The sequence below is a fragment of the Mytilus californianus genome, unplaced genomic scaffold (assembly GCF_021869535.1).
Source record: "Mytilus californianus isolate M0D057914Y unplaced genomic scaffold, xbMytCali1.0.p SCAF_7, whole genome shotgun sequence".
Classification (NCBI taxonomy): domain Eukaryota; kingdom Metazoa; phylum Mollusca; class Bivalvia; order Mytilida; family Mytilidae; genus Mytilus; species Mytilus californianus.
The window spans coordinates 23194667-23216388 of record NW_026262723.1 but is presented as its reverse complement, the minus strand read 5'-3'; the positions used below and the strand labels follow the sequence as shown (position 1 = coordinate 23216388).

Genomic DNA, 21722 nt, shown 5'->3' with positions numbered 1-21722 from the left:
AAGCATAACTACTACATGTGTGTACTTTTCGTCACTATGAGTTTCTTTTGTCTGTATTTGATTGAAAGATATCATACCGAGCCACGTGAACAATTAATTTTGTTGTGAACCGCAACAGATATCCTACCGAGGGACGTGATTCATTTCATTTTTAGTTTGCACCGCAACATAATATCTTACCGTTACATGTGTATCAATTCGAGACCCGCGGTCACCTATGAAATTTTCATCCCACCATCAGCGAAGAATTTTTTTCCTTTTTATTTTTGCACCGCAACATATATCCTACCGAGCCATGTGAATCAATTCCTTGTTCAGCACAGCAACACATACAATATAATGTTGTTTGCTTACTAGCATCGTGGGATTAAATTCTTGAAATAGCATTAACGGTTCCAATTTTACAATACCAGATGCGCAATTCGATGTACAAATATTCATGACTGTATCTCAAATCTTTAAGCAAATGGCAACTTTCAATGACATAGTTATGTTGATTGTATATACACCTTTTAACAGCAAGCAACCTCTAAAAACTAAAACTCGTGCAATACACTATTCTAATTTTGTGACTTGACTAGTTTTCACTTGTTGGGTCAAACAAAGTAGGATAAATTAGAATGACACAATATAAAAGTGAAGACTTGGTATTAGGTCATTAACTGTACGATCCTGTATGATCTTGGACATCTTGGACTCGAAGTTTATCTATCTATCACAGGCACTTGTCTCAGAAATTTTGTTTTCTATATACCTTAATATGGAAAAAAAATTCTGAGACAAGTGCCTGTGCTATCTATACGTTCACTTGAAACCTGTACTACTTTATTGCAGTGAAAAATGGACACCTGGTAGGATCATTTGAGACAATTCGAGTCCTGAATGTAAACATTTTTCATTTTTGCCCTCAAAATTACAGATAAAATTTGCTTAATATCTTTTTAATTGTTGATGTAAACATGGTAAATAAAGGTGCAATTAACACAACAGTTTAAGCAGAAATATGTATGTTTCCTATTGCTATTGAAGCTTTTAGGCTTCTATAGGTTTTTTGAGCCATTTGATAAATGCAAAAGAAGAAAGATATGCTTCAAATACCTATAATAGGGGGCGGGAGGGGGCGGGGTGGGTGGTGCTGAGAGATTAACACTATAAAATGTAGTTTACATTTACAGAATGGTTGTGCTGCAAAAATGAAATATAGCTCTTTCAAAAATAGGGATAAATCATGTATGGGAAAATACGACTGAATAATGCTGTAGGGAATAAATTAGCTGAAAGATATATAGATTTCTGGGGAGGGGAGTCTTTTTAATGACTTAAATACCTCGAATACAGAAAATTAGAAAACGATTACAAATTAGATTTTTTTTATTGGTAGTTGTAGACCGATAAATGCTATCTAATTTTATTAGAATAAGATTAAGTAATAGTAATCAAAATATTGAGCATGATAGACACCGTAAATTACCCCTCGAAAAAAAAAGATTACGTTCTCTCTGTAAAAAGGGGGTTGAAGATGAATGTCATTTTGCTTTAAAATGTCATTTTTTTTTAAAAGTAGGCAAAAAATGTTTCATGAAGTAGAGGGCATGATCCCATCTTCCAACAAAATGTCATGAGAAAAAATGTATTTTTGTTTATATTTCACGAATATGACATAACTAAAATTATAGTTAAGAGGTACACGATTTATATGTACTAAGAAATAACCTAAATGACAATAAATACTAGAATTATGTAATACAACTTTTTAATTATTATTTATTACATAGACATTTGTTTTGTTTTATTTTATAACAATCTCATTAAGAATATTGTACATTTATTTTCAAATTTGAAATATCACCTCCTCCAAAATATCTAAATATATGATATATTTATATTATATGAAAGTTTGTTAACATTGAATTTTGAATGTTAATTGTAAATGTTGTCATGTTAGTTTTTGTAACAATCCAATATTGATGTTGTTTGCTTAACATCCGCTTGCATGCATATTCAAGACATCTAAAATTAGAAGTACATAAAAAAAAAATGAAAACAAAACGTTATAAATTCCATGCATTCGAAGCGCTTTTCTGGATTTACCTTCATCAGGAAAGCTCAAAGCCGAATACTTGAAAGCCAAGAATGTATAAGAACGGAAATAATTGAAGAGCTATAAAAGAATCAAAAAGGACCTTAAAAATAGCCAAATCCTTATAAGGCCAACTTTGCCTGAGGGAGTTGAAACCTTAGTTTCTTAATAATTTCAAAATATATAAAACGGACAATTTTAGAAAGGTTTGTTACAAATCATGTCAGTGCCGAAATACAGACTACTGAGCTGATGATACCCTCTGGGACTGATAGTCCACCGACAGAGGTATCTACCCAGTGCTGTAAAAAATGAAAACAACACGTTATAAAATGGTTGTTCTGCAATCACATCAATGGTACCAATTTTACTGCACCTGATGCGTATTTCGACAATCAATGTCTCTTCAGTGATGCTAGTAACTTAAATATTTGAAAGTTCTAAACATAATTTAAACATTAAAGAGCTGATTAAAACAAGAAGAATCAAAGGTCAATCCAAACCCTGACCAGGAATCAAAGGAGGGTCATGAAGGGTGTGACTTTCGACAGACACTGGTAAATGAGGATAGACAGTGTATGATGATAGGGACAGAAATTTAGCCTTGTAACAGGCCACCTTTGGACCCTTCAAAGAGTTGTCGTACTGTACAAAGATTCTGTATTTCTCTACGTCCTCTACATGAGGCATGTAGAAATTGACAAAGAGGGTCGGTTGATAACAAAACTTTACGACAAAAGAGATGATGTCAGCTTCCCAATTGTGAATTTTCTATTTCTATTTCTATGTAGCAACATTCCAGCAGCACCTGGAAATGGAGTATATATTTCATACTTGATACGATATTCCAGAGCTTGCATTTCCTATCATTATTTCCTCGGTGGAAGGTTGCTGCTTACAAGGAAGCTATTAAACCAAGAGTTCCAGGATAAAAACAAAACAGACAGCCTTCGACGACAACCACTTAAGTATGGGCTCCTGACAAAAAGTATCGATCTAAAAGTTCGTGCAGTTACTGGAAGCTAGTTCGAAGGCAATCACAACAAATATATAAATGCTGTTCTCCTAGACTAAAGTATCAATCAGGACACATCCAACGATTTCGCGAAAAGACGTCATAAACAGTCTGAGAAACGCACGACTTTGTGTAATGCCAAAAATATACGTACACAGTACAGAAAGAATGTCGGACCACAAGTTTTTATAGCTGTATATCATACTTCAAAATCAAAGTTATAGTGCTGATAGTAACAATAGATCTTACTATGGTGTTATATTGATAACCTTTAAAGAATAAATCTATTCAAGGGATCGTAGCTATTTCATAAAACAACTTTGCAAGAGTTTCCACAGCCTGCTTAAGTGAACAAAGTATTTAATTATTTAAGTTAATCCAGTTACATTTAGTGCTGCTTTGAGACGATCCGCATTTGTAGACCACAGTTGTTTCATACATCAAAAGAATATTTTGGTAATTGGAAAAATATAAATGTCATGTCTATTCTGTCAAAATACACACGGTTCAGTTTACACTTTAAACAAATAATTTCCTTAAGAAATTTGGTTGTTTTGGGGCTTATTCTAGCATTAAATTAATATGGGCAGTTTACATACGGCTAGGAATTTAATTAAGTAAATGCCAGGATATAACTTTTCAGATGAACCCTGCCAGACAGACATGTTCACCTAACAATAATTCCATAAACCAATTATAGTTGACTTATAACTTATAGTATCTGATTAACATAAACCATGAAAACTTAACATTGACCAATGAATCATGAAAATGGGGTCAAGGTCATATGACCCCTGCCAGACAGACATATACACCTTACAATCATTACATTCACCAAATATAGTGGCCCTGCTACTTCTAGTATCTGAAAAATAGACCAAACTGGAAAAACTTAACGTTGTCCAATAAAACCATCTGACAGACAGAAACTTCATAACATAAGGCATCTGCATACAAGGTATGAAGATCTAAGGTTTTCTACCTTTTCAAATATAAAGCTTTACACAAACAGTTTACACCACTCCTATGTGTGCAGAATTTGTCAAAGACAAGACAAAAAAAAATAAAAATTTCTAAACATTAACATTTCAGGGGCAATAACTCAAAATAGGTTGTCTGATTTTTTTGAAAATATATTAGATAGAAGTTTGACCTGCTGATCATTTTTATCCATGTCAGTTTTGCTCTAATTGCTTTAGTTTTTAAGATATAAACCTAAAACTGCATTTTACCCCTATGTTCTATTTTTTTAGCAGCCATGTTTATTGATGGATAAACTCCCAAGATACCATTTTTTTAAGTAGATACCCTAAGGAACATTGAGGTAATGTTCGGTAATACTTAGCCCAGTAGTTTCAGAGGTGAAATTTTTTTTAAAAGTTTATGACGCTGGAGGAACAACCACGACAGACACTGAGTGATTGCAAAAGCTCCCATGACCTTTTAGGCAAGGTGAGCTAAAAAGCTTTCATCTCAGCATCAAAACAACATACAAAGTATCATGAAGATGTGAACTTTGACTGAACACAATGCTTTCATATCATATTCAATTTATATATACCATGTTTGGTTAGTGCCATAGTGGAAGCAACCTAATAGCTCTCATTGTGTCTTTAGAAAATATGGTGAATGGCTATACAGACAGATGTTTAGAGATACTAAAATATCACATAGACATTTTCCAAATGATCTGACAAGCAGGGATATCTTTTTTCTACATGTACAAATTGGACACAATGAAAAACTTTGGTAATACAGATTAAGCAGACATCTTGAATAAAAAGAAACAAATTTACAAAAAAAAGATTTTATTTAAACAAAATTTGTGAATGAACATGAACGAAATGAATAAATATTCCTGACAATTGCACCATGTTTAGAATCTCTTGTTAAAATAAATATAATATATTAGATATGACTAGTAATACATGATTAATATAAATAAGTAACATATACACTGCATTTAAAAATGCCATAGAAAGTTCCCTATAAAATTACATATGTGTATGTGGTGGAACTTATGTCACTTTTTCAACAAGATTGAAAAGATTCTATTGTCTGTAAATCATTAAATGATGATTTATTGCAGAAATTTGCATATTAATTGATAGCTATTAGAAATAAAAACTTTGAAATTTGGTTTTGTAATTTACAGGTGCTTATAATAATATGTGGATTTACAGTTTAAGGATGTTCGCTCCTCTTGTTTTTGATTATTGCCAGATATTCAGAATCCTCTGGTTTTATCCATGTAGTGCCATTAAAAATTTTGCCTGCTAACCCCTACTTTTCTTTCCATTATTTGATTACATATAGTTTAAAATGCCATCTTTGAAAATCTTATAAAATCCTTGTTATTTTTGCATAGTTTCTGAAAGAAAAAAGGTGCCTATGTTAAATGTATGAAAAATCTAGAGAATCATTTCCTGCCAAGTTTTCAAAGGCTTATATCTCAAAAACGAGCACTCGGACCCTTCATTTTTTTCTGCTTTTTTAGTCCCTTTATTTATATACCATCAATTCATAACAGTCTTTTTGAAAGCTTGTTATTTTGAAACAGAGTAGCGAACATCCTTAAAATGTACTAGAAAATTTTCACAATTAATTTTTACAGGATGTACTATTGGTTCAGTGGGTATGAAGATCTAAGTCTTCTATCTTTTTTAACTGATTAAACACGATTAATATAAAAATAAGTACGATTGCCAATGAGACAACTATCCACCAAAGTTCAAATGAAGTGGATGTAGACACTATGTTAATCTTACTATGAAAATGAGCCCATGAGTGCAATAAGGTTATGTTGATCTTGTGAACTTTCGAAGGTATTTTCAAATGTGGTGTATTAGTTTTTGTTGAAATATAAAAATGTCTGTTATTAGGGAAATATATTTTCTGTTTATAAAATATATGCACAAAATACATCTTATTTTACCAAAAAAAAAGATCATGTTTGTGATCACAGAACTACCTCCATCATAATATAAGACAAATACTGTTCTGAAAGGAGCACTCCCTCTCCTTTCACTTTATGAGCAGTGCCATTCAATAAATGGTAAGTACAATCCAACATTTCATATGAACTAGGTAAAAAAACAGTTTTAATTAATGTTATTCAAGCTGAAATAAAACTAGAAATGGTCCCTGCACAATATTAATGTTAGTTCCCTGACCTAACCTCTACCATTATAAATAAATCAGTTGTAAAAATAAAAAAAAACGTGTCTTAACCGAGCAGGTTTTAGATGATTTTGATCTTCACATTGGAATAGAATTTTATGAATGATATTTGGCCTTTGGTGATGGCTTTATGTTGATCAACTAGACACCTTACATACTTAAGTGGTGTTGTTGGGATGCTCTTTCAATAAGCTTTACCATCACTTCCCTAATAAAAGTGTTGATATAAAAACACTTATTTCATTTATGTTAAAAAAAAATTATCCAAGATGGGAAAACTTCTAAGGTATCCAAGGTAGGCAAATCATTTTCTGGTATTGAAGCCCTGATAAACATGTACTTTTTCAAAGTTTTGCCAAAAAATCCAGAATAGAATTACTTCATTCAACATGCTAAAATCCATTCATAAAAAGAAAATTTTACGTTGTTTAATGTAACACTATATGTAATATGTTTTGGGTTTTATCACTTCATGTACAGCCATACTGAACATGCTGAAAATGTGGCAAATTAGTTTTCTTTTTTTCCATATTTCATTAGAAAATAACTGGTGTGAATGAATTTACAACCAGAAATTGCAAATTTCAAGGTTCTACTGTTTTTATTAATATTCATGAAAACAATGAGGCTAAGAATGGGAAGACACTAAAACTTTCTTCATCCTGGCCTTACTGAACAGTTTACAGAAACTAAGTGCTATTAAACATTTAAGTATAAAACGGTTTGCATTTTTATCCGTGATGCATCAAAAATAAATATTGATTTCATAAACAATTAAATAAATTTCTTTTCTCAAGAGGGGTAATTCTAAAACAACTTTCTTATCTGTTGAAAGTATAACTTCTAAAACATCAAAATTTACTTTAATCTTATGTTTGAAGGTACCATTAAAGTTGTCATCTGTTCGAAAACTGGTTCCAGGTTTAAGTCTAAACTAACAATAGGGAGGAACAGTTTGTTTACATTGTACAGAAGCTACTTAAATGTTTTGTCTCATTTAAACATATCACCTGATAGTCATCAGCAATTTAACCAAATGGATTGGATGATGAATTATGGAATTCAATATCCAGGATTTATCAAGGTTCTTCAGTCAGAGTAATCAAGGAGGGTCTGGAAGGGGGGTCCTTCATTTCTGTATTCTTTTATTATTTAAGCCATTTTTCTTTATTCCTTATACTTTTTGCCCATTTTTCTCTATTCTTTATTTTTTTTGCTCATTATTCTGTAAACCCCCCATCCACATCCTCCTCATCAATGGCATAACACAAATATTTAAATCGATTGTTAAATGATGTTTTCATGTACATTAATAACACAGATGGTACTGATACTTAAATCTGTGAAATCGGCAATAAATGTGATTAAACCAATTCTGTTATTTCATTATAGTTCTATTATATACAAAATTTGAGGATTGAAAGCAATTCTGTAATCATGTTTCATAAAAGTTTAGTAGTTTTGTGAATTATACAAGACTGTTTATATCTTTTCCTCATTAAACGAGCATATCGTTAAACGAGGAGTGTATATATATTCACAAATTCAGACACATTCATTTTGGCAATAATGTACTGGTATATATAACCAATACAATTTAAAACCTTGTTGTTATCAAATCATCCCACAACGGACTTCAATTAATTTCCAGTCCCATTGATTTCAAAATAAACACGAAAATATCAAACCATACGTCTGCCGAAAAAAGTCGAAATTGTGAAATCAACAAAATTTGACATTGCAGACATAAAGCACTTTTCAGTAACATTTTTCATGCGTTTAAATAACACACTGCAAATATAAAGCAATATTTTGAAACTACTGTCCAGGATTTCGTCAGACTTTTCTACTCCCTGTTAACACCATCATCTGTCAGAGTTTTGTCTGTATCCAATAATGTAGTGTCTTCATCAGAATCCTGAAAAGGAGATAACTGTCTAATCATTCAGTGATACATCTTTATAATACAACAGGTTGAAAATTCTTTTGCATTGCAATGCATTTTAACTTTTGCAGCTCAGGGCATGTACAGTACATACTATTTAACCCTACCTGTTTTTGTGCCAGTACTAAGTCTGCCTATCTAAACCATGTGTTTTCAAAGTTGTCTTTGTACAGGTATTTCTCAAGGAGTTGGTTGTTGGTGTAGACTGTTGTACTGTCCAATATTTTTGAAAATGCCTTGAAAAAGTTTTATCTTTTTTATGTATTATTAAATTGATTTGGTAAAAAATAACCTTGATGGTGTTATGTGAATTTTTGCGAATTCAAGTGATTGCAATTACCCTCTGACTTAAGACTCTACAGAACAAGGAGAGATATTTCAGAGTGAATCACCCACATTCACCAGAATTAAAGTGACTGCAATTACCCTCTGACTCAAGACTCTACAGAACCTGGAGAGATATTTCAGAGTGAATCACTCACATTCACCAGAATTAAAGTGATTGCAATTACCCTCTGACTCAAGACTCTACAGAATATGGAGAGATATTTCAGAGTGAATCACCCACATTCACCAGAAAGAGTAGTTTTTATCTGAACCACTTTGTAAGTAATATACTTGTAAAGCATATATAACAAAACTTGATAAAAATTTAGAGAAATATTTTTCTTGAGTAAAAGGAGCAATGAAACAGCCACAGGGCAACATATTAGTTCATCGAAAATTTAAATCTAGTTTTTTTAAATTACATATCTCATTATAATTTTCATTTCTATAAACTTCTAAGTGCAGATTCATAAACAGCAATTTAAATTTTGAATGATAAAATTTCTTTCAAACCTTAAAAAGGTAATTACACTTTAACAAAAATTCAATATTGTGATTATGTGCAGATCCACATCAAATGAGATTTTTTTTCTTCTTTGTTAAATTTTACATTTTTAACAACTTCATATATATTTTTAAATTTCAAAATGCACATTAAATTCAACAGGTAAAATTTTGGCTAACATTAAACAGAAAATTCCTTACATAAAGATGATAAAATTAATGGAAACTAGAAAAATAGGTGACTTATTTCATGATCTAAACATACTTTCCTCATCATTTATCCAGGGAATGTACCTAGAAATTTATATACTTCTGGTACATTCAATAACTTCATTTTTATTAATACTCTTTTGTAAAAAAAGACGAACATTTTAAAAAGGTTTTATTGGCCTTGAAGTGTTATTTTACCGATAATACGATACTTTCAGATTTGTGACCTCTTTATGTCAGTGTTTGCTCTATTACTTTAAGATTTGTGGTTTAAATATCTGTAAAGTTTGTTCCGCCTTTGAATGTACTTACATACATGACATAACATAGGTAGTTACAGAGAGGAGATTTAAGTGGTTGGAAGTTGGAACCCTCCTTTATAAATTTTTTTTTTATATAATCACTTTAAAGCCAATGAAAATTTGGCTGGAATCTCCTAGAACCCCCTTTTCTACCTGGAAAAACCTAAGAAACTCTCCTCCAATTCTAATATTTCTGGATACATGCCTAAAATTATGTTTGGCAATAAGCGTCTTTAAAATGTTTCTTCCTTTTTCAGGCCTATGACAGTTATTTTTGCTTTCTTTTTACAATATAATTCTTAAATGTATTTTTCATATTTGAGCCCAATCTACATAACATGAGGGTACCCAAATTGCACCTGTTTTGACAGTTTTTTACTTACATTTATTTATGATCCTGACAAAAGTTTCCATTATGTGTTTATTTTGTAGATGTATCCATTTTTACTATATAGTTCCACCAATTTAATTTTGAATCCATATTGAATCATAGAAATATGGGTTTGACCCGACCTCCAAACAACCCATGTTTCTGTAATTCGACATACCCAAACTGCATCTGTACTTAAATTCACATCCTTAAAAATCGATTAACTGATGTTTTGTTTTATTTCTTCAATTAGAATATCAAGAACAATTTGACACTAGTCCATGCTTACTATTCATTTTTTAAGAATTGGATGCCTGTAACATATTTTAATTGCTCATTTTTAAAAGTTGACTTTTTGTGGAATTCGCATGGCGTACATTTTGGAGTGAATACTTCATCTGTTGATATATACTGCAAACATTTTGTGTATCTTTAAATATATCTAGCTACGTTGAAAGACGTGCATAATGTCAAATCATAATAAAGAGCTGCGCCATGACTGCATGATAGGCCTGTCGCTTTTTCAACTTATAAAGTTCCATAACTCCTCAGTGTCATATCAGAAATTTATAAAAAAAAAACTAAAGGGAGGTTATTTTGATAGATATAAACCAGTCACCAAAGTTTCAAGAAAACTGCTCAAAGCATTTCTGAATTATTGTCTGAAAACTGGAAAATCACCCCTTTTTTATGAATAAAATCCCATTACTCAGTAATGTAAAATCTAAAATTTATAAAAAATCGAAAGGGAGCTTACATCAATAGATATAAACAATTCACCAAAGTTTCATGAAAATTGGTTCAAGCGTTTTTGAGTTATTGTCCGATATGTTGACTACGGACGGACAGACAACGTTATATCATAATAAGTCCCATAAACAGGCGTATAAAAAAACACAAATTGTTACAGCAGATTCCATTGAGTGTGTAGCCAAAGGTAATATCTTTGGTTAGCTTGCTTGTTAGCTGAACCGTGAAGTCATTATTAGGTCAGGTATACTACCCTCTTTTCGAAGTAGCATAGTCCAACAGACAGATCGATTGGTTTTCTGTCGGACTAGTCTATTCTTAAAGTAGGGTAGTTTACCTAACCTAACAATGACTTCATGGTTCAGCTAACAAGCAAGCTAACCAAAGATATTACCTTTGGCTACACACTCAATGGAATCTGCTGTAAGTCTCTAAGAAAACTTGTACGACTTCCATTGCTATTTTTGCTAAATTAGTGCAATTTGGGTACTGTGACGTTTTATTCTAAAATAATAATGGCTCATGATCATTGGTAATGTATACTTGATTTAATCCAGGTCATTTGGACTGTGTTGGATAGTTGTCTCATAAACAATCATAACATCTCTTTATTTTATACTGTAGTCAACTTTGTGGTACATATATTATAAATAAAGATATTTACTTGAGTGGACAAGCTGTGGGTATCATAAATCTATATCCATTTATTACTTATCAATAAAGTTTGTATTATCAAGTTACATTATATGTTTATGGTCATTGATGGTGGTCAGTCTTGAGGGAAATAAAGATATGATCTGGTTAAGTATACCACTAACATAAAATGGGTCATCAATTCTTTTAAGTTTCCCTGGTATGATGGATGAAATCACATTCAATTAAGGATGAATAAAAGCTCATAAAAGCTTATAAAATATATTGTATAGAAAGGCGAACAGGAATCAACCAAAATATTTGACAGTAAAACAGACCACAACAACAACTAACTCCTCTGAGAAAAGACATACAAACTATACTTGTTTGTTATAATTCATTGATTTGGATGGCATATAAGAACAATTGTTACTCTTTCAACAATTTATATAGAGTAAACAAAAGTAATATTCAATTCATACCAAACAAAAAAGAAAACTTAAATGTAACATGCTTCAGGACAATGTCCATCCTACCTAGACACATTATTCTGACTCTGAACCTATCAGTCTTTGCTCTTACTTGTAAATGCCACTTGCTTGGCAGAGACAAATACAAATTTTGAAGTCTATGGTTTTTAATCAGCAATGGATCAAACCCACAACCTCCAACTCTCTAGGCAACCATGATACCATAAGACCACTGAGACTGTAGAAGTTATTTTGATATTTCGGTATCCCTCAATAAAACTTACTTTATATCTCTCAAAGTACATCATAAAACATTGCAAGGGGTGACTCCATACAGTACTAGTACTTTAAGTATTCAAATTATTACTAAAATAGTAAGGGGGAAAAATTATCTACTCATTAATCTACATATTGGAACCACAAAGCTTCACTGGGACCACTAGATTTGCAGTCTTTGCCATCCTAAAGCTTAAGACAGACAGGCAAAAAATGACTTGGAGAAATCTGTAGTGCACTTGTACTTAACAAGCTCTTTTGAAGAAACTACAGTGTCAAAATATTAGGATTCATGAGTCTTTGACAATGTTGTAATTTCTAGTGACATGTTTAAAAGGTGATTGCTTGGTGTCAATACATCTGGTTTATCTACAAACATTTAGAATAGTACAAAGGGGCAATGAAAAAAAAATGTCAAGATGACACATAAAACAAAGACTAAAAGAACTAGAGGCTCGTTTGTCGCTCACCTAGGTATTGTATCTTCAACAATGGACACTCACCAATAATGTGGACTAGAATAGAATCCATGATCTCTTTTTTAATTGATCTAGTTTAGCTGATCATTTTTTTCTGTTTACAATTTCCGACTATCTTTTTTAGTTATCATGGTTATTGCCCAAAACACTAAAACGGGTAAAAAGTAGTCATTTAAGGGTAATCACTCCTATTAAAAGTCTTTAAACCATTTTGGTTAAATTTGACTTCTCTGTGAATCTTGTCTTGCGAATCATTTTTACCATTTAAAATGTCTATCTATCTTTTATAGATTTCAAAATAATATGCAATAATTTAAATGCTCCGCAGGGCGCAGCTTGATATGATCGCAGAGGTCGAACCCTGAACAGTTGGGGCAAGTATATATGGACACAACATTCAAGCTTGATACAGCTCTGAATTTGGATTGTGATTAAATATTTGACACAGCATAGGTTTCTGACACAGAATGAATGTGGTCTAAGAACTTAAAATTTTTAAATTGGACATTCACCTATTATGGTCCAATATCCAAAATCTAAATACATGGTTAGATTCAGCATATCAAAGAACCCCAAGAATTCAATTTTTGATGAAATCAAACAAAGTTTAATTTTGGACCCTTTTGACCTCAATGTGGACAAAGTTGATAATGGGGCCCAAAAATCAAAAATCTAAATACATGGTTAGATTCAGCATATCAAAGAACCCCATATATTCAATTTTTGTTGAAATCAAACAAAGTTTAATTTTGGACCCCGATTTGGACCAACTTGAAAACTGGGCCCATAATCAAAAATCTAAATACATGTTTAGATTCAGCATATCAAAGAACCCTAAGAATTCAATTTTTGTTAAAATCAAACTAAGTTTAATTTTGGACCCTTTGGACCTTAATGTAGACCAATTTGAAAACGGAACAAAAAATTAAGAATCTAAATACATGGTTAGATTCTGCATATCGAAGAACCCCAATAATTTAACTTTTGATGAAACCAAACAAAGTTTAATTTTGGACCCTTTGGACCACAATGTGGACCAATTTAAAAATGGGGCCCAAAATCCAAAAACTTAATACACGGTTAGAATCAGCATATTAAAGAACCCCAACAATTCAAGAATAAAACCCCATTGAAATTGGTCAAGAAATAAGCAATTTATACAAATAAAATTGAGAATGGAAATGGGGAATGTGTCAAAGAGACAACAACCCCACCACAGAACAGACAACAGCAGAAGGCCACCAACAGGTCTTCAATGCAGCGAGAAATTCCCGCACCCGGAGGCGTCCTTCAGCTGGCCCCTAAACAAATATATATACTAGTTCAGTGATAATGAACGCCATACTAAACTCCAAATTTTACACAAGAAACTAAAATTAAAAATAATACAAGACTAACAAAGGCTAGAGGCTCCTGACTTGGGACACAATACTGTGCAATTGAATATTTCTTGCTATTGCGCAATACTGTACAGTTGACAATTTCTTGCTAATACGCAATATTGTGCTATTGGATATTTCTTGCTATTGCACAATACTGTGCAATTGAAGATTTCTTGCTATTGTGCAATACTGTGCAATTGAAGATTTCTTGCTATTGTGCAATACTGTGCAATTGAAAATTTCTTGCTATTGCGCAATACTTATTATATAATAATTTACACATCCTGTTTGGTGTGTATCTCCTACCATATCATTATTATTTGCTTTTAAATATAAAACAGAAATAACCAACTTAAAATGGAAAATTTTAAAAGAAAAAAAAAAGGAAAAAAAGAAAAATAAGGGAAAAAAAAAAAATCCCCCCCCCCCCAAATTTTTTGAACCCCCTTATGATTCATCACCCCCAAACTCAATCCCAGCCTTCCCTTTGTGGTATGGTACCTTGCAGTACAATTTCAGAGAGATCCATACACTTGAACACAAGTTATTGTCTGGAAACTAGAAAAATGCTTATTTTTGGCCCCTAATTCCTAATATTTCGAGGCAATTACCCCCAAAATCAATCCCAGCATTCCCTGTGTGATATGGAACCTTGTGGTACAATGTCAGAGAGATCCATACACTTACACACAAGTTATGTCTGGAAGTTACAAAAATGTTTATTTTTGGCCCCTAATTCCATAACTGTTGGTACCATAACCCCCAAAATCAATCCCAACCTTCCTTTTGTGGTATTGAACCTTATGGTAAAATTTCATAGAGATCCATTCACTTAAACTAAAGTTAGAGTGGGAAAACCAATGTGTCTTCGGACAACGACGCCAACGTCATTCCAATATACGACCGCAAAATTTTTGCGGTCGTATAAAAATGCAAAATAATGGTAATAAACTGTTATCACAGAGATATGTCTCGCCCTTGTGTACATGTGATTATGCAAATGTTGAAATTAAAATAGCTATACTTTAACATGTTTCATAAGTTATGCAAATATTCAAAGTCAATGAACCATGACTGAGGTACATGGCTATACAATCTCCATGTAAATAAGATGTGCCAAATTGACTTATTATAAGTCGTTCCCTTTAAACAAACCTAAACACAAACATTAACTTGTTAACTATGTAAAAATTTCAAAGTCAATGAACCATGAAGAGGGGGTGGGGGCTATATAATCTCCATGAAAACAATACTTGCAAACGCCAATAAATTTGCATACCAAATATCATTGACTTAACATAAGCAGTTCATCTTAAACTGATCTAATCACACACAAACTAATACATGTAAACTAAGCAAAAGTTTCTAAGTCGATAGACCATGGCTAAGGGGGTGGAGCCAAATAATCTCCATGGAAATGAGATATGCCAATGCTTATACAACTGCACACCAAATATCATTTACCTACCACTAGTGGTTCCCCATAAAATGACCTAATCACAAACTAATACATGTAAAATAAGCAAAAGTTTCAAAGTCAATAGACCATGACTGAGGGGGCAGGGCCAAATTATCTCTATGGAAATGAGATGTGCCAATGCTAATACAACTGCATACCAAATATGATTGACCTACCACTTGTGGTTCCCTATAAACTGACCTAATCACAAACTAATACATGTAAAATAAGCAAAAGTTTCAAAGTCAATAGACCATGACTGAGGGGGCAGGGCCAAATTATCTCTATGGAAATGAGATGTGCCAATGCTAATACAACTGCATACCAAATATGATTGACCTACCACTTGTGGTTCCCTATAAACTGACCTAATCACAAACTAATACATGTAAAATAAGCAAAAGTTTCAAAGTCAATAGACCATGACTAAGGGGGCAGGGCCAAATTATCTCTATGGAAATGAGATGTGCCAATGCTAATACAACTGCATACCAAATATGATTGACCTACCACTTGTGGTTCACCATAAACTAGACCTAAGCATAAACTAATACATTGTTGACGATGCCGCCGACGCTGGAAACAGCATACCTAGGACTAGCTTTTTGACTCCGTCAAGGCAAGACAAAAATCGTGATAAAAGAGCAAGAACTCCAATTAGGAGTTGACTTACGATTTTGGCCATGTATGATTTATTTGTAGATCTTGTATTGTTGCTCATTTTTGCTATTTAAAGTGTCTACCTATCTATTATTGTTTCAAGATAAGAGGCAGAACACTAAAAGATGGTAAATATTGTCTTATAGAGTAATAACATCAATAATGAGAGCATTGATGATTTCGGCCATAAACCTTATCTATTTGAAGATCTTGTCAGCTTTTCATTTTTGCTCATTTATGTTTCTAATTATCTATAAAAGTTTTTTTTTTCAGAAATAAGCCAAAAATGCAAAATAAATTGGTAAAATTTGCCATTAAAGGGCAGTAACTCAACAATAAGGGGTCATCAGATGATTTCAACCATGTTGACTTATTTGTAGATCTTGCCTTGCTGATAATTTTTGCTATATATAAAGTTTCTCTATTTCTATTACAGTTTTGGTGTAAATGAATAAAAAGTAGATTTCATCTTTCTTAACATTTCTGTCCGTGTCAGATTTTCTCTATTTTATTTTATAGCAGTTTTCAAGATAAAATACAAAACTTGCCCCTATGTTCTACTTTTAGCCATATAGGCCATGTTGGTTAGAAGGCAAGGTCATCAGACACATTTTTACAGCGGATGACCTTGAGGGCATTCCAATGTTATGTTGCCGCAGACATTTCTACCCATGTGACTTGCGCTTTTGACTGATAACCGTTCGGACGTATTACGTATAAATATGCGGATATTATCGAGTGCAAAATAACATTCCTTATTGCTTGTTATAAATTCATTTCTTCAATGAATACTCATGAAAATATTTTTTAAGAACATAAATAAATAATATGAAAATGTTTTTTCGTGAGAAATATTTATATATATAAGTGAAAAAATTCGTAAGGGTTCCGCGGAACCCAGTGTCTCGCCTACTTTTGCTGTTAATCGCAGGCTCAACAAAAATGAGGAAAAAAATCAATAAAAATATTCCTTTAGATACTATCTTTTGATTGTAAGCAGCTTCTGTCAAAGTTTGGTATAAATCCAGGATAGTTTATGAATCTAATAAATGTTTTAAAAACTTAAACTGCAGACTACATATTTAATGTTAACTGGAAGAAAAACTATGTCCATTTATAAGTAAAATACGGATAAACAGGTACAAAATTTTAACAAAATTTCCTTCTAGATACTAGCTTTTGATCATAAACAAGCTTCTGTCCAAGTTTGGTACAAATCCAGGATAGTTTAAGAAGGTTATTAAAATTTTAAAAACTTTAACCACAGAGTGAATGTAATGATTCCTGGCAGAAAAACTAAGTCCATTTATAAGTAAAATACGGAAAAACTGGAATTTTTTTTTTACAAAATTTACTTCTGGATATTATCTTATGATCATAAACAAGCCTCTGTCCAAGTTTGGTACAAATCCAGGATAGTTTAAGAAAGTAATTAAAATTTTAAAAACTTTAACCACAGAGTGAATGTAATATTTCCTGGCAGAAAAACTAAGTCCATTTATAAGTAAAATACCGAAAAACTGGAATTTTTTTTTTACAAAATTTACTTCTGGATATTATCTTATGATCATAAACAAGCCTCTGTCCAAGTTTGGTACAAATCCAGGATAGTTTAAGAAAGTTATTAAAATTTCAAAAACTTTAACCACAGAGTGAATATTTGTGGACGCCGCCGACGACAACGACGACGACGACGGAATGTAGGATCGCTATGTCTCGCTTTTTTGACATAAGTCAAAGGCTCGACAAAAATCATGAGTATATATGCACAGGTACCAAACTCAAAGAGAAAAGAATTACTGTAATGTTCATTCAAAAATAATCAGAAAACTCATGAATAATTTACTGGACATGCTTTTCAGGGTATATTTATATTTATGAAACTTAAAGAAATCTTTCAATTTGACAGTAAGAACAAGTGAAACTGCGAGCTACTTCTCACTGATGATACCCCCACTAAAAGTGGATAATTTTAATAGTGTAAAAATATGTAAGTGTTCGGTAAACAGGAAGTTGTTGAGTGATGAATCTGAAAACGTATCACACGGTATAGCTGAATTATATAAACCCTGAAACCAAATTTCAGAAATCCTTGTAATGTAGTTCCTGAGAAAGATGCGACAAAAAATATTCTTGGGACGGAAGGACGGACGGACAGACAGAGGTAAAACAGTATACCACACTTTTTTTAAGCCTGAGTATAAGAATTATTAAGCAGTATGCCAGAGAGTCTTCAGGACAGTTCTACTGATGATATTAGGTGTATAAACATGATAAAGGATACAACATGCTTTTTAAATAGTTTGTCATATAAGAGTTCAGACATATCTACTATATTACATACAATATAATAACATGCTATATAAAGAACTAGAGTAAGGCCATTGAAAAGTAATATTTGATTCTCATCCCATCATAGGTTCTTGAATGTGTGACCTAAATTCACCTGGTAGCATCCCCTAAAACCTTGCAAAAAGGCCTCCACACTCACCCCATATATTGTAAATACCTGGGGCCACCCTTAACAAATTCTTTGTTTGATGTTGCCTACCCATGCCTTGTAGGGTTGGGTAGGTAAGTAGGGATTTTTTTTATGGCCAACAACATAAGTTACATGTTTTAGACAAGAAAGCGACTTTAGAGCACGAAAAAAAATTTCAAAAAAATTTTGAAACGATTTGTGTCATAAAATTTTCGGGTAGGCCTCTTTTTAGGTGGGTAGGTAGGCAACATCAAACAATTTAAATTTTCTTTTTGGCCTGGTATGTAAAGACATCTTAAGCAGTAATTTTCTTTTTGGAAGGGTACCTGTCATTTTTTTTCTAAATGGGCTTCTGCATTGCAATTTGCAAGCTTTGGTAAACAGATTTTTTTTGTGTGTTTTTAAACTGTTTCTGTTTTTCTAACATCAAGATAAAAAATTAGGGCAAAGTTGAGTAGAGGAATAGTGTCAATGGTAGCTGCTATATATTCAGTGCCAGTGGTCAGTGGATCTGTATTTATTTTCAGAGGTGACTGATGGGGCGGCCCGCAATGAAAAATAAGCAAAATGTATGAAAATAAACACCCTGGATTCTTTCCATGGTCTTTTAGTTTAGTATACGTAGTAACCACTAGTTTAAAATGTGGATGATTTAGAGTTTGTACTACACCTTACCTTACAAACGCTTTAGGTGACCTTTAAATTCTATTTTGTAACTTGTGTTGTTAAGTTGCTAGCCTATAATATTAAACCTTTACCCAACATCAAATTAATCATAATTTCATCTATAAATTATGATTGGGGAAGAGATAAATCACTTTAGCTAGTTTTAGTGATTCAGTGTATATGTGATGCCTGGTGACGTGAGGTGACAACGCTCTGATTTACAACCCTGTGATATACTTTCTATTATACAGACAATGACTGTCAGGACAGAGAGTTGTTGAGTGGTATCACCCATAGACAGTCATCAGCAATCTCTTTGAAAAAACACCACATTTTCTTACAGAATTACTTGTGTGTTACAGTCTTGTAAATTTCTAGAAGGGAGATATTAAGATAGAGAATCAAAATTTATATTTTCATAGCCTTATTCACAGCTTCAGAATCAAAAGGATTATGGGTAATTTAATAATTCGTACACAAAAATAGTTACATCAGAATGGTCAACTATCAATTGTTTTGGATGTTGTCTATAGATCAATCAAAATTTTGTTGTCAACATTTTTGAAAATATTACTCAGAATGCATTAGATTCTGAAGCAGTGAATTTAAGCAAGCAGGATAGTTTACCTTGTCTGTCATATTTCCCATTCATCCATAGGGTTATATAGGGAAGCAGTACTGGTTCCATGCTCCTGTTCCTGGTCAGTATTATGAGAGAAGGAGTAGAAAGATACATTCTTATTAGTGTTAGATGAACGATTAGAGAGGATATGTTTTACATAAGAATGTGCAGCAGCTCCAAGCGGACTCTTTGGACTTCTTGTAGAAGCCAGAGCCCCGAGTGGACTGTTCTTTACCTCAGAGTCTGACAAGTTGGATGTATTCATTTTTTTTCCTGATTTTCCACTGGGATTGGCCTCAGTTTTTGAGTCATTCTGAATTTCACTGTCTTGACTAGAGGAATCTTGTTCCATAGTCCAGTCTGGGAAATCAATGGACTCTCTAGGAGATATGTCACTATTTCGGACCCGGCCCACTAGTTCATCTCCTATGTAATCGTCCCATTCAAAACTGTCTATGTAAGAATCAGAAATATTGAAGTCCTCTGAAGGTTCAACAAACTTTAGTTCGTTTGATGAGGCTATAGTCTGAGGTTCATTCTCATTCTCACAAAGAAGTTCGTCTTCCAGAATTGTATTAAGACTACGAGTTGATGTATATTTAGACGGAGGAACAGACATGCCCTTTGACATGTAAATTTCACGTGCAATATCCATATCGTCTGATGTTGGACTAGATATACCACTATTTTCATCTGTTGAACTTTTCATGTCTGTTGATAATAATACACCTGATAGAGTAAGTTTCAACAGTTTTAATTTCTCAGCCTCGTCCTCTTCATTCTCGTCTGACAAATCATCAATATTGTCTGTTTTACTATTCGTTTCTGAATGGATATCTTCAACATTGTCACTCTTTGGCAAGCCACTTAACATTTTTTGTTTATGAACACTATTATGAGTTTCTCCATATTTTTCTTCAAAATCTATAATACTATCAACACTATTATTTACAAAACTAACGCTATTCTCGTTTTTATGTATTTTCTCTTCATTTCTTCCCATACCACCGGAAACTATACTTTGTGAATCTTTACCTTCTTTATCTACCGTTAAATATAATTGGGTCTTACAAACGCTACTTTCTGAACTAGGATTGTTTTCTATTTTTGTACCGTTTATACAAATGTCAGGTATACTGCTATCAAGCTTAACTCTGTCCTCATTAATAGAAGAAAGAGCTTGGTCCTTGCTTGTAACTTGCTGTGGTCTAATACCAGTTTGGTCCTTGTTTGAGAGGGTTTTAACACTAATAGTAGACTTGTCCTCATCTGTGATGGACTGAGAAGTCCTGACTTTGTTCAATTCATTTGATGATACTTCAGATGTATTCATCTGGGAATTTAAATTACTGACTTTCTTTACATCTTTGGCGAACACTTGAGGAGTATTAGGTTGAGAATTACTGACTTTGTTTACATCTTTGCCTAACGAAACAGGTGTACTAGGTTGTGAATTATTGACTTTGTTTGAATCTTTATTTGACCCAACAGGTGTACTAGTAGACCGATGGACCGTAGGTCTGTTAGGAGTACTAATAGGACTGTCGTGTCCTATACTTCCACTTACGATTTCACAATTAAAAATGGTATCTCCCTTTTCATCAACATTTATATGAGTGGGCAAGGAATTTGAATTAAAATCTGCTGCACAAATGTCATCGACAACATTATGTTTTAATCCCGAAATATCACTAGCATGAACTTCTACTTTAACAACTCTAGCTTCCCGTGTGGACATCTTGGCCCATTTCCTCTCGAATTCTGCTTCATCTGCAGCCTCCTTCTCAGATTGAATCTTCTGAAGCTGAGCATGAATCTCCTCTATCTGGGGACGATGTGATGAATCCTGCCAACACAACTGCATCATCTGGTACCTAAGATTTTAAATCAACAGCATAGATAAGTATGGT

General features: G+C 32.8%; 1 protein-coding gene across 2 annotated transcripts in view; it reads right to left on the bottom strand.

The window, feature by feature from the left end:
* Nucleotides 1-4886: 4886 nt before the first annotated feature.
* LOC127708088 (serine/threonine-protein kinase LMTK2-like) overlaps nucleotides 4887-21722 on the bottom strand; it is a 49945-nt gene continuing 33109 nt past the window's right edge. Inside the window, exons 11-12 of one of the 2 annotated variants that reach the window (XM_052212904.1) lie at nucleotides 19818-21686; nucleotides 4887-8193 (exon numbers count right to left, since the gene is read on the bottom strand). In XM_052212904.1, the coding sequence (XP_052068864.1) occupies nucleotides 19826-21686 (1861 nt within the window). In that variant the 3' untranslated portion in view covers nucleotides 4887-8193; nucleotides 19818-19825. The remainder of the gene's footprint in view (nucleotides 8194-19817; nucleotides 21687-21722) is intronic. The other variant, XM_052212905.1, reaches the window with a different exon arrangement.